This window comes from Mizuhopecten yessoensis, unplaced genomic scaffold (assembly GCF_002113885.1).
Source record: "Mizuhopecten yessoensis strain PY_sf001 unplaced genomic scaffold, ASM211388v2 scaffold4411, whole genome shotgun sequence".
Lineage (NCBI taxonomy): Eukaryota > Metazoa > Mollusca > Bivalvia > Pectinida > Pectinidae > Mizuhopecten > Mizuhopecten yessoensis.
This window is the reverse complement of record NW_018405533.1, coordinates 784,254-797,712: the sequence shown is the minus strand read 5'-3', so window position 1 is coordinate 797,712 and position 13,459 is coordinate 784,254. Positions and strand designations below refer to the sequence as shown.

The window sequence follows — 13,459 nt, the reverse complement described above, 5'->3', positions numbered from 1 at the left end:
CACGAACATTTCCTATTATACCGTACTGTATGTATCACAGGGAACACGACAATGTCCTATTATACCATACTGTATCACAGGGAAAATCAGCATACAAAATAATATTATAGATCAAGGTTTTTCTTCATTCACAATTAATGTACGTATTAAACATGTCTCAATATTTCAAGACGGACTAGTTGGACCTTAAAATGTTTCTACACGTTTAATACGTACATTTGTAGTGTATAAAGTAAAAAAATTGGTATTTTACATTTTTCCAAAATGAGGAATCTTAGTGAAGATATACAAAATAGTAATCTTAATTTTATTCATTACATATAATTTTTTGTTAGCTTGTTCTGATGTATGAGGCTATACCACTTGAATACTACAACACAGAAACTGTAATACCCAATGCAGACTTCATTACATTTATATTCCTTTCTAGATAGGCAGAGTTAAGCAGCACGGGTAAAGTACTGCTGAAAGACAATACCATATCTAATTAGCTGTAGAATCAAACCTATGATATGCTGTGGTCAATAGGCCGATCAACTACCAACTGTTCTCTGCAGCCTTTAAATACTGTAAAATAGAAATTCTCACATGTGGAAATTTTCCCGTTTTGACGCTTTAATCTGGTAGTGGTATGGGATTATTTTTACGTTTGCAATACATCTATGGAGATATTTGAAAGTTAACATTTTTGTCCTAATCTAATTGACATGAAAAATGTGAAAATTTTCACTTTTACAAAACAAAGGTATAGAGTTTCTAGCTCTACACAACTGTTAGAAACAGAGGTTTGTTCGACATGACTCGAGACATTTCTGTTTTGGTAAAATGACCTGTAACTTACCTTCGGAGGTTTAAATGGATAGTCAGATGCAAAATGGATGTCCAGGAAGAAAACGCCACCCTCGTATACAGAGCCAGGAGGTCCGAGTATCGTGGATACCCACTCGTACATATTGTCTCCTTTAGGGCCGGCACTGGAAATACAGCAAGTCAGTAGTATTGATTAGTGCCACAGATAAATATGTAAATAAATGTAAATATCTCTAGTGATCCATCCTAGAGTAGGTCACTTAGGTACCAACAATATGGTGACATGGGCAACAATGTCTTAACATCTCACCTGGAAATATAATTTTAAAAGGATCGTTGAGGATCCCTTTCCCACTACTGACAAAACATTTTAAAATTGCCCTGTAGCTTTATACATGTGGAGTGACCTCCCCTTAATTTTGTTTTGGATATTGCTGCAGTGTGACTGGGTTGAGAAATAGTCGCTGATCAGGTATATAGGTCAGTTGGTTAGAGCGTCTGTACTGTGATAGGAGGTCTAGGGTTCAAATCCCAGTACCTGTCTCACCATGCATGCTGCTTTTTTACTTTCCGAACACTGTCTTTGATTTTTCATTTTTTTTATTTCATCGGTATTTTTTTTCCATTAAACATTTCTGAAAAGTATGGGTTTATTAATACATAGATACAATTTTTGGCAGTGATACAGGGATCCTAAATATGTTTTTCATTTCAATTAAGATCTTTGAAACTATTTCATAAAGTTTTTATTTAAGTTGAGCTCTGCTGTGATAAAAACTGTAAACTTTGCTTGGACAGTGAAGGTTGTGTAAATCATATGAAATGTTAACAAATTAGAACTTTTTTTTCGTTATATATTACCAAATATATATGCGAGTATTAGTATTTACCAGCAAAGTACACGGATTTAAGTGTTCAGTGTAATCATCCTCGCTTACTGTAAATTATGCCTTCACATTTAATCATAATTACTATGTATATTATATATGTTGTTTAGTAATGTTCGCTTTAATGATAAATTGCCACCATTACGACAGGCGAAAATTACACTGCAGCGAAAATTTCTCGGTATACATTAATCACAATGTCTGCCTTCACAAAGCGAAATTTTACATCAAATAGGAGGTCAGCCATATGACAAGTTAATGCGCCAAACAGTCGAGTCAGGTGAACAACATTTATTTTACATATACATGTACTTGTATTTGTCTAGTTACAACATCAAGTCACCAGGTACTGATGTATGTGTATCATTTTTTTTTTTTTTTACATATTTAAAGTTTATATTCAAAATATTTTGTTTTGACTTGTCAATCATTCAACATTTTTTTTTATTTAAGTGGAAATATTCTATTTTCTTTTAAATCTGAAAATGCAACCATCTTCAATTTTCACTATACCAACATTACCACATTCAATATATTAAGACACTTTCAATGAATAATACATAAAACAGAATATTATGAATATCGGTGAAAGGGGGAAGGCAGCACATCGAACGGTCTGAAACAAGGGGGACAGAAAGAGATGCCTCCTCCACTAGAAGTATCAGTCTGTAAACTATTCAGTCCATCGCCACGGTAACACTGTCTCCCGTTAGCTCTCTACATCTGTCAGCTCTCACACACTACCACAGCAATCCCCAAGACTGTATGAATTTTATTGATTATTCTCAAGATTCTAAAAACTTTCTCAGCGATGAAACATCAATTTGCTTGAATTACAATCACAGAGGAAGAATATGTTCTTGTCAGATGAAACAAACAACTTGAGGAAGCTTGTGGCTGAGCCCAAGGTTACAAGCTCTTCGCCCAAGGTCATGATTATTTGATTCTTGACATTCTGATACTCCATGATCGTATTTGTGAAGAAACAACACATCACTAGATATATACATCAGTTTTCTTTCCGTACTTAAAACTTGAACTCTGCCACTGATCATGATTCTAAGGGTGGATGGACACTGACTATCGTATAGTTTGATTCTTCTTCTGACAAAAGGTTTGGTTTGTTTGTGTTTTACGTCCTATTAACAGCTATGGTCATTTAAGGACGTGCCAGGTTTTAGTGATGGAGGAAAGCCGGGTTCCCCGAGAAAAACCACAGACCTATGGCCAGTACCTGGCGACTGCCCCACATCGGCCTCAAGCCCGCGACCCAGTGGTGGAGGGCTAGTGGTAGCAGAATGTCAGACGTCTTAACCACTTGGCCACCGTGACCCCATGACAAAAGGTTCTAAACAAATCATTAAAATGGATATTGGTTGTTAAATACTAATAATTTCCAGTTACCTCCCTTCCATCACCTTGTGATTTTAATCCTATTACAACTAACCTATACTTTGCTCAAGTTAAGAAGGATTAAATAATTCAGCCAAATGTCACAATCATTTGAACTAGAAAGGATCAGATTCTTTTTATTATCAATATTATTGTTTCTTTCAAGAGAATTTTTTTGTATGAAAATATCGGAATTTTGTTGATATTGCAGTCTGATATTGTTTTTTCAGGATAAAATATTTTTCCAAGATTTCATGTTTCTTTCATCAATAATATAAACCTACACCCACTGAAATGAGTTATATACAATATGTATATATAATTTTGTATAGTGAATACTTGAATGTAAAGCCCTTGCACGTCTTTTTAACACCTCCCTGTAACTGATACCTTTATATAACATCTTTTTTACACCACCCTGTAACTGACACCTTTATATAACATCTTTTTTACACCACCCTGTAACTGACACCTTTATAAAACATTTTTTTAACATCTCCCTGTAACTGACACCTTTATATAACATCTTTTTTTACACCACCCTGTAACTGACACCTTTATATAACATTTTTTTAACACCTCCCTGTAACTGACACCTTTATATAACATCTTTTTTACACCACCCTGTAACTGACACCTTTATATAACATCTTTTTTACACCACCCTGTAACTGACACCTTTATATAACATCTTTTTTACAACACCCTGTAACTGACACCTTTATATAACATCTTTTTTACACCTCCCTGTAACCGACACCTTTATATAACATCTTTTTTAACACCTCCCTGTAACCGACACCTTTATATAACATCTTTTTTACACCTCCCTGTAACTGACACCCTATGTTTCTACAGAAGCATCCTCTGCATAACAAACTCTTGTACAGAAATACCATTTGTACCTTCTGGTAACATAAATGTAAGCTTTATAAAGCTTACATTTATATAAATGAAAAGACCATGACCACATTTTCTTTATGAAGCTTGTGTCTACGAAAATCTTTCTGTTCAAAACTACCTAAGAATACTGGTCACATTTGTATTAATACTTAACTCTTAAATTGACGATGTCTGTATATATATTAAACAACTCTTTTTTAAAAGACCACCCACGTTAAAGCAACAGCTGCAAGAAACATCAACACAGCAATTGGTTAAAGACATTTTGATTAACATTAAAAGCATGGGTAGTGCAGAAAAGTAAGACATTTGATATTTAATTGCATTAATTGAAATGACAATTGTAATAAAATGATCAATAAAACAGATAATAGGGTTGACTGTACATTTGGGAGCCTGGCGTATCGGATATCTAGCAGTCCTTCAGTAGGTACATATTAGTACATAATGGCTCAGGGTCACTGCATGGTCTCCGGAGCATGTAGCACGAACCATCACACACTTGTAGAATCAATGCAAAAGACATGACAATGGCGAGGAGTAAATGTGGAGGTAATTGACTGTTATGTATGACAACAATCTGGCTTTATCAGATAATGACCGATAGACAAGTTCCTGTCTGTGTTGTGACCGACTATCACTACAGCATCACAACCGTTCATCAGTAACGCCACCTATTGCCTGGCATACATACAGGGATACATTTGTAAGACTTATATTAACATTGATACACATAACCTCTGTACAACATCAACCTCTGTATACTGTCAGTCTATATACAATCAACCTCTGTATACTGTATGCATCAGTATATTGTGAGCCTCAGTATACTGCAAGCCTCTATACACTGTCAGCCTCTGTATACCATCAACATCTGTATATTGTCAGCCTCTGTATACTGTCAACCTCTGTACACTGTCAACTTTGTATGTTGTATCACCAACCTCTGTACACTGTCAGCCTCTGTATACCATCAACCTCAGTAAATTGTCAGTCTCTGTCTAGTCATCCTCTGTATAACATGAACCTCTGTATACTGTCAGCCTCTGTAGACCATTAACCTATGAAAAATGTTGGCCTTTGTATACTGTCAACCCAAGTATATGTTGACTTCTGTATACCATCAACCTCTATATACTGTCAGCCTCTGTACACCGACATTCATCACTGAAGAATCACAACCCTCACTCACTGATAGTTTAGTTAAATTTTAAGTATTCATTCAGACCACCTCTGTATGTTGTTGACCTCTGTACACCGACATTCATCACCACAAAATCCCAACCAGCACTCAGTGAGTCTAGTTACGTTGTATGTATTGATTAACCACCTCTGTATACCATCAACCTCTGTATACTGTCAGCTTCTGTATACTGTCAACCTATGTATACTGTCAACCTCTGTATACTGTCAGCCTCTGTATACTGTCAACCTGTATACTGCCAACCTCTGTATATTGTCAACCTCTGTATACCGTTAACCTCTGTATATTGTCAACCTCTGTATACTGTCAACATCTGTATATTGTCAACCTCTGTATAGTGTCAACCTCTGTATATTGTCAACCTCTGTATAGTGTCAGCCTCTTTAAACTCCTGCAGTTCACCAACATCCTATTTATCAGCTACAACAACATGACAGATTATCAATACCTTCATTCAACATCAGTCATAAAATATAGACAAAACATGTATAGGCCTATAGCTAATATCAATGAAATGAAATGTACAACCACTGTATATCACTAACCTTTGTATAGCCAAGATTATTACAAAAGCATTGTTGACTCTTCATACAGATCATCTGATCTACATGTATATTTTACCAGGGCTTTTTTAAGTATCATTTCGGGCCGGAATTTTCATATCGGTGCACCATAAAAATAATGTGTACTCTAGATCTACTTAAGTTCAAACATACTCGCAGAATGTTTACATTAGGTAGACTATGGTATTATGTATATTATTAACAAATTGCCTTGAGTACATTTTTAGAACTAATTAAATGATAGATCACCGACAAACAGGTATGTTGAAACTATATCTACCTGTAATTAGGTACTAAGGTTAACCTGTGACAGTGATAGGTACACGTATACATGAGCAGGTGTATATATAACAAGCTTTTGCGGTACAAATTCTATAACATTTTTTTTTATTCCCAGCTACAAGAGCATACTCTAGCTACAGAACAGACTCCACTCACACGGTTTTATTTATTATTGATCCTGGAATGAGCTATCTTTACCTTCAATTGGCCCGGAAGTATGTGGGAAATTGAAGCAAGCATCAAGTTTATGAATGTCTTAATGCGTGCAATTGATGTTCATTATATTTTCAACAATAACAGTATATATATATATACGTAGTACAATAACAGTATATATATATATACGTAGTACAATAACAGTGTATATATATACGTAGTACAATTACAGTATATATATATATACGTAGTACAATAACAGTATATATATATATAGGTAGTACAATTACAGTATATATATATACCGTAGAACAATAACAGTATATATATATACATAGTACAATAACAGTATATATATATATATACGTAGTACAATAACAGTATATATATATATACGTAGTACAATAACAGTTTATATATATATACGTAGTACAATAACAGTATATATATATATACGTAGTACAATAACAGTATATATATATATATACGTAGTACAATAACAGTATATATATATATATACGTAGTACAATAACAGTATATATATATATATACGTAGTACAATAACAGTATATATATATATATACGTAGTACAATAACAGTATATATATATATATACGTAGTACAATAACAGTATATATATATATATACGTAGTACAATAACAGTATATATATATATATACGTAGTACAATAACAGTATATATATATATATACGTAGTACAATAACAGTATATATATATATATACGTAGTACAATAACAGTATATATATATATATACGTAGTACAATAACAGTATATATATATATATACGTAGTACAATAACAGTATATATATATATATACGTAGTACAATAACAGTATATATATATATATACGTAGTACAATAACAGTATATATATATATATACGTAGTACAATAACAGTATATATATATATATACGTAGTACAATAACAGTATATATATATATATACGTAGTACAATAACAGTATATATATATATATACGTAGTACAATAACAGTATATATATATATATACGTAGTACAATAACAGTATATATATATATATACGTAGTACAATAACAGTATATATATATATATACGTAGTACAATAACAGTATATATATATATATACGTAGTACAATAACAGTATATATATATATATACGTAGTACAATAACAGTATATATATATATATACGTAGTACAATAACAGTATATATATATATATACGTAGTACAATAACAGTATATATATATATATACGTAGTACAATAACAGTATATATATATATATACGTAGTACAATAACAGTATATATATATATATACGTAGTACAATAACAGTATATATATATATATACGTAGTACAATAACAGTATATATATATATATACGTAGTACAATAACAGTATATATATATATATACGTAGTACAATAACAGTATATATATATATATACGTAGTACAATAACAGTATATATATATATATACGTAGTACAATAACAGTATATATATATATATACGTAGTACAATAACAGTATATATATATATATACGTAGTACAATAACAGTATATATATATATATACGTAGTACAATAACAGTATATATATATATATACGTAGTACAATAACAGTATATATATATATATACGTAGTACAATAACAGTATATATATATATATACGTAGTACAATAACAGTATATATATATATATACGTAGTACAATAACAGTATATATATATATATACGTAGTACAATAACAGTATATATATATATATACGTAGTACAATAACAGTATATATATATATATACGTAGTACAATAACAGTATATATATATATATACGTAGTACAATAACAGTATATATATATATATACGTAGTACAATAACAGTATATATATATATATACGTAGTACAATAACAGTATATATATATATATACGTAGTACAATAACAGTATATATATATATATACGTAGTACAATAACAGTATATATATATATATACGTAGTACAATAACAGTATATATATATATATACGTAGTACAATAACAGTATATATATATATATACGTAGTACAATAACAGTATATATATATATATACGTAGTACAATAACAGTATATATATATATATACGTAGTACAATAACAGTATATATATATATATACGTAGTACAATAACAGTATATATATATATATACGTAGTACAATAACAGTATATATATATATATACGTAGTACAATAACAGTATATATATATATATACGTAGTACAATAACAGTATATATATATATATACGTAGTACAATAACAGTATATATATATATATACGTAGTACAATAACAGTATATATATATATATACGTAGTACAATAACAGTATATATATATATATACGTAGTACAATAACAGTATATATATATATATACGTAGTACAATAACAGTATATATATATATATACGTAGTACAATAACAGTATATATATATATATACGTAGTACAATAACAGTATATATATATATATACGTAGTACAATAACAGTATATATATATATAAACGTAGTACAATAACAGTATTTATATATATATACGTAGTACAATAACAGTATATATATATATACATAGTACAATAACAGTTTATATATATACGTAGTACAATAACAGTATATATATATATACGTAGTACAATAACAGTATATATATATATACGTAGTACAATAACAGTATATATATATATACATAGTACAATAACAGTTTATATATAAACGTAGTACAATAACAGTATTTATATATATATACGTAGTACAATAACAGTATATATATATATACATAGTACAATAACAGTTTATATATATACGTAGTACAATAACAGTATATATATATATACGTAGTACAATAACAGTATATATATATATACGTAGTACAATAACAGTATTTATACTCTCTAGAACTTTGCTTTTGCATCTCAACTCTTTTTGGAATATTCAGACTTGTTGAAAAAACAATATTATCACAATTGCATTTAGGCGATTATAGATTTGTAAAATCAGAATATTTCTTTCAAAAGCCGCGTAATAGACGGATATGATGCATATACAGGCAACATTTCCTAGGATGTCACCGTAATTCTTTTACAAAGAAGTTTTTCTGTCACTTAAAATCAGTTCTCTTTCATGCCAGGGATGTTATACCTTCAGGAATTCTCTAACCAGTTTGAATGGTGTAAGACTAGCAATATGATCTATTCAACTAGCCCTGTGGGATAACAAGAAAAAATAGCTAGCATCTAATCCATTAAACTGTCAATGTAACCTGAGTTACATTTTATAAGGCACAGGGGATCGTACCCTTAAACTGGGAACAAATGCCATGGAATTGGGAGAGGATATCATGGGGAATGTGTACTTTGACTCTGTCATACCAAAGATAAACCTGAGTGATACGTATACTGAAAACCTGAGGTAAAGCACAGATAAACCTGAGTGATACGTATACTGAAAACCTGAAGTAAAGCATAGATAAACCTCAGGTAAAGCATACATAAATTTATGCCTTAACACAGACAAACCTCCGTAAAGCATAGATAAACTTGTGTGATACCACAGACAAACCTCAGGTAAAGCATAGATAAACTTGTGTGATACCACAGACAAACCTCGGTAAAGCATAGATAAACTTGTGTGATACCACAGACAAACCTCATGTACAGCATAGATAAACTTGTGTGATACCAGACAAACCTCAGGTAAAACATACACAAACCTGTGTGATACCACAGACAAACCTCGGGTAAAGCATAGATAAACTTGTGCGATACCACAGACAAACCTCGGGTACAGCATAGATAAATATATATATATCACAGACAAACCTCAGGTACAGCATAAACAAACACCGGTCACATCAAATTGAGAAAATCAAATAGTAAAATCTCAGGTACCCAGAAATTCTGGATTATTGTAGGAAAATTAGTCACTTTAAGCACCATTAAAGTGGGGTTTTTTCTCCCCAATATTTCTGTGGATCTCATTATTCAGAAGCACCTCTGTATATAGACCTGCAATACACATGCAAACAGAATAGGAAGGTTGTGGCCCCATTATAAGTCAATGCAGGAATTTACACTATTGTAATTGATTGATAAACCATGTATGCGGCTATATATAGTTAAATATACATGAAAATACACGCGTAAATCTTTGTCTCTAATCTCACCGAAATCTGATATGTGTTGCTTTTTTAACCAGGCAATAGTTAAATGCCCATTGTATGTGTGTGTTTGCTGTTTACATTGTCAGCTTGTCGGGTACAATGCAGAGCAAGGCTATACACTCACCTGTATAAACGGTGAAGGTGAAGTAAGGTATCCATTGTGGCAGAAATTCTCTGCTGTGACACGCATGAACAACACTTAATCAAATCCATCCCATGGCTTTATGAAAGATTTTTTATCCTGCGTTTTCTCAATTATCATTTAGTCAGCAGTAAAATATATGTAATAAAAATATTTTTTCCTCCTTGTAAATCCTCCTTTTCATTAATTTGGTATCGTAAAATAAAATGTTATTGCCGAGTAGATTTAACAATAATATATGTCAACAAACTGGTATTACTTCATATTTACAGTAAAACCTATGATTTAATGACAGTTAAAGAGACCACCTGTGCTAAGATTTGGAGACTATTTTTACTGTTTCCCATTGTAGTGATTTCATTGTGAACTTAACCTGTATAAATTATAAGAGGAAAGTTCTTTTAAAAGCCTCCACCCCACCCACCCACTTTCTGGACTTCCTGTTTATGGCGTCTTTTATACAAGTTTAATCAAAGTTGATTAATTAGAATTACAGACAGCCATTAGTAGATCCCTTCACAAGGCCAGCAAACTTATACCCACTGAACCAAAAAACAGCTGATGATGATGATAAGTCAGTCCACTACGGCACTGTAAGTATTGATAGCTTAACAAAGTATACTATAATAGACTGGAATTTCCTTATAGTCCTCTAAAGACTGGGCAAATCCAGTTTAAACATTTTGGGGTGAATGAGTTGAGCTCTGATCATCTCTTGTACAGTGTGTAAGCTAACACTGCTGCACCTATTCATATCAAATGCCGAGATATGTGTTAAGACTTGGAATAGTCGTGTCTTTACGTTTAATGTCAAATCAGTTGGCTCCCAGTGCAATCTACCAACTTAACTGTCTCTCATTTTATTTGGTTTGTTTGTCTGCAACGTTCTATTAACAGCTATGGTAATTTAAGGACGTGCCAGGTTTAGGAGGAAAGTCAGAGTACCCAGAGAAAAACAACTGACCAACGGCCAGTACTTGGTGATTGCCCCACTTTGGTCTCAAACCCGCGACCCAGTGTTGGAGTGCTAGTGGTAGCAGAATGTCAGATGCCTTAACCACTTGGCCACCGCGGCCACCCTCTCATTGGAATGATCTAGAGTTTACAGAAAACCTTTGCCTAGTGTATATATACATGTACATACTAATCTTTCCTTATCGTTATAACATATTTAGTAAAACAAGCATTTATACCAACTTCTTCATCCAAAATTACTTCACCAAAGCAGGTATGGTGAGTTTCATTGAGGAAACTACCATGCATGTTCAAAACTGTCAAAATGTTTCAAAATCTTCGGCAAAATAACATTCAATACTTTGACAAATGAATCTGGGTCATGTTTGAGTCGACCGTATCATATTTTCACAGTAGAGAAAGTCTTGTATCATTTTTCAACTATTTACATATTAAAAGTTGCACCTTTTATGAATCATCCGACAAAGATGCTAAGGTTACTTAATGGTGACATATTATAGTTTGTTTCTCATTAACAATCAGGAATTTTTTATTTCACAGTGATGAAGGTACAAAAATATCAGGCTGAACATCTTGTGTTATTTTTGTCAAGTCTGACTAGCAAATTGCCTGTCAGACATAAAACTGCAAGTGTCTAAATATCAGGTATGCTGTTTGAGGAAGAATGGTCTGAGTAAAGCTGAAACCACTTGACGTTTAAAGCCAAACACCTTTTTTTGACAAAAAGGTTTTATTAAATGTTCATATCCGTAGAAAAGGAAGTATTTTTCAGAAGCTATCTTTTGTCAGCTTAAATTACAGTCATACATGATCAAGTTTGGGTTGTCCGTGATGAACTACCATTGTGAGAGTATTTTTTCCCCCTTACTGAATAGTTTATTTACAGATTAAGTTACATTTTAGATTCAATGAAAACATCTATACCTCCTTGCTACACTGGTGACAGAGTTTAAGCATTACAAGTTTTCTGTGTTAATAGCATATCAGTATCAAATGACGATTACTATATAAAGTTTGGAAAAAAAATGTTTAACTCATCAAATACCAGAAAAAAACCAGTGTAGTGACACCTACCTTTTGTCGAAAAATTAAAAATAAGCAAGAAAATGATGCCCAGCTATATATAAAATAGCTACACTTATAAACCTGAATTGTTAGTGTAAATACCCCATATTTCTGTCTGGTAACAGAAACACTGCTATGTGTGTTACGTCCTATTAACAGCCATGGTCATTTAAGGACATGCCAGGTTTTGGTGGTGGAGGAGAGCTGGAGTTCCCGGAAAAACCCCACTGGGCTATAAGGCCAGTACCTGGCGACTGCCCCACGTAAGCCTTGAACCCGCGACCCAGTGGTGGAGGGCTCGCTGTAGCAGAATGTCAGGCGCCTTAACCACTCAACCATCGCGGCTGTTAAGTCTTACAAATATTGGAATCATCTGCTGGATGACCAAACCACTCTGTAGTGAAGCTGACACAGAACGACTCAAACAAATGTATTGTCAAGTCTTACAAATAGGAGAATCATCTGCTGGATGACCAAACCCCTCTGTAGTGAAGCTGACACAGCACCACTCAAACAAATGTATTGTCAAGTCTTACAAGTAGTAGAAACATCTGCTGGATGACCAAACCCCTCTGTAGTGAATCTGACACAGAGCCCCTCAAACAAATGTATTGTCAAGTCTTACAAATAGTCGAATCATCTGCTGGATGACCAAACCACTATGTAGTGAAGCTGACACAGAACGACTCAAACAAATGTATTGTTAAGTCTTACAAATAGTAGAATCATCTGCTGGATGACCAAACCCCTCTGTAGTGAAGCTGACACAGAACCACTCAAACAAATGTATTGTCAAGTCTTACAAATACTAGAAGAAATTTAACAATATAAACAACAGAAAACACCTAGTCAAGAAAAAAGAAAAAAATACTGAAAATATGGTTATGAATT

General features: G+C 32.4%; 1 protein-coding gene across 1 annotated transcript in view; it reads right to left on the bottom strand.

The window, feature by feature from the left end:
* LOC110448981 (ubiquitin-conjugating enzyme E2 E1-like) overlaps nt 1-13,459 on the bottom strand; it is a 46,131-nt gene that overhangs the window by 4,579 nt on the left and 28,093 nt on the right. Inside the window, exon 4 of the mRNA XM_021495541.1 lies at nt 842-974. Coding sequence (XP_021351216.1) covers nt 842-974 — 133 coding nt within the window. The remainder of the gene's footprint in view (nt 1-841; nt 975-13,459) is intronic.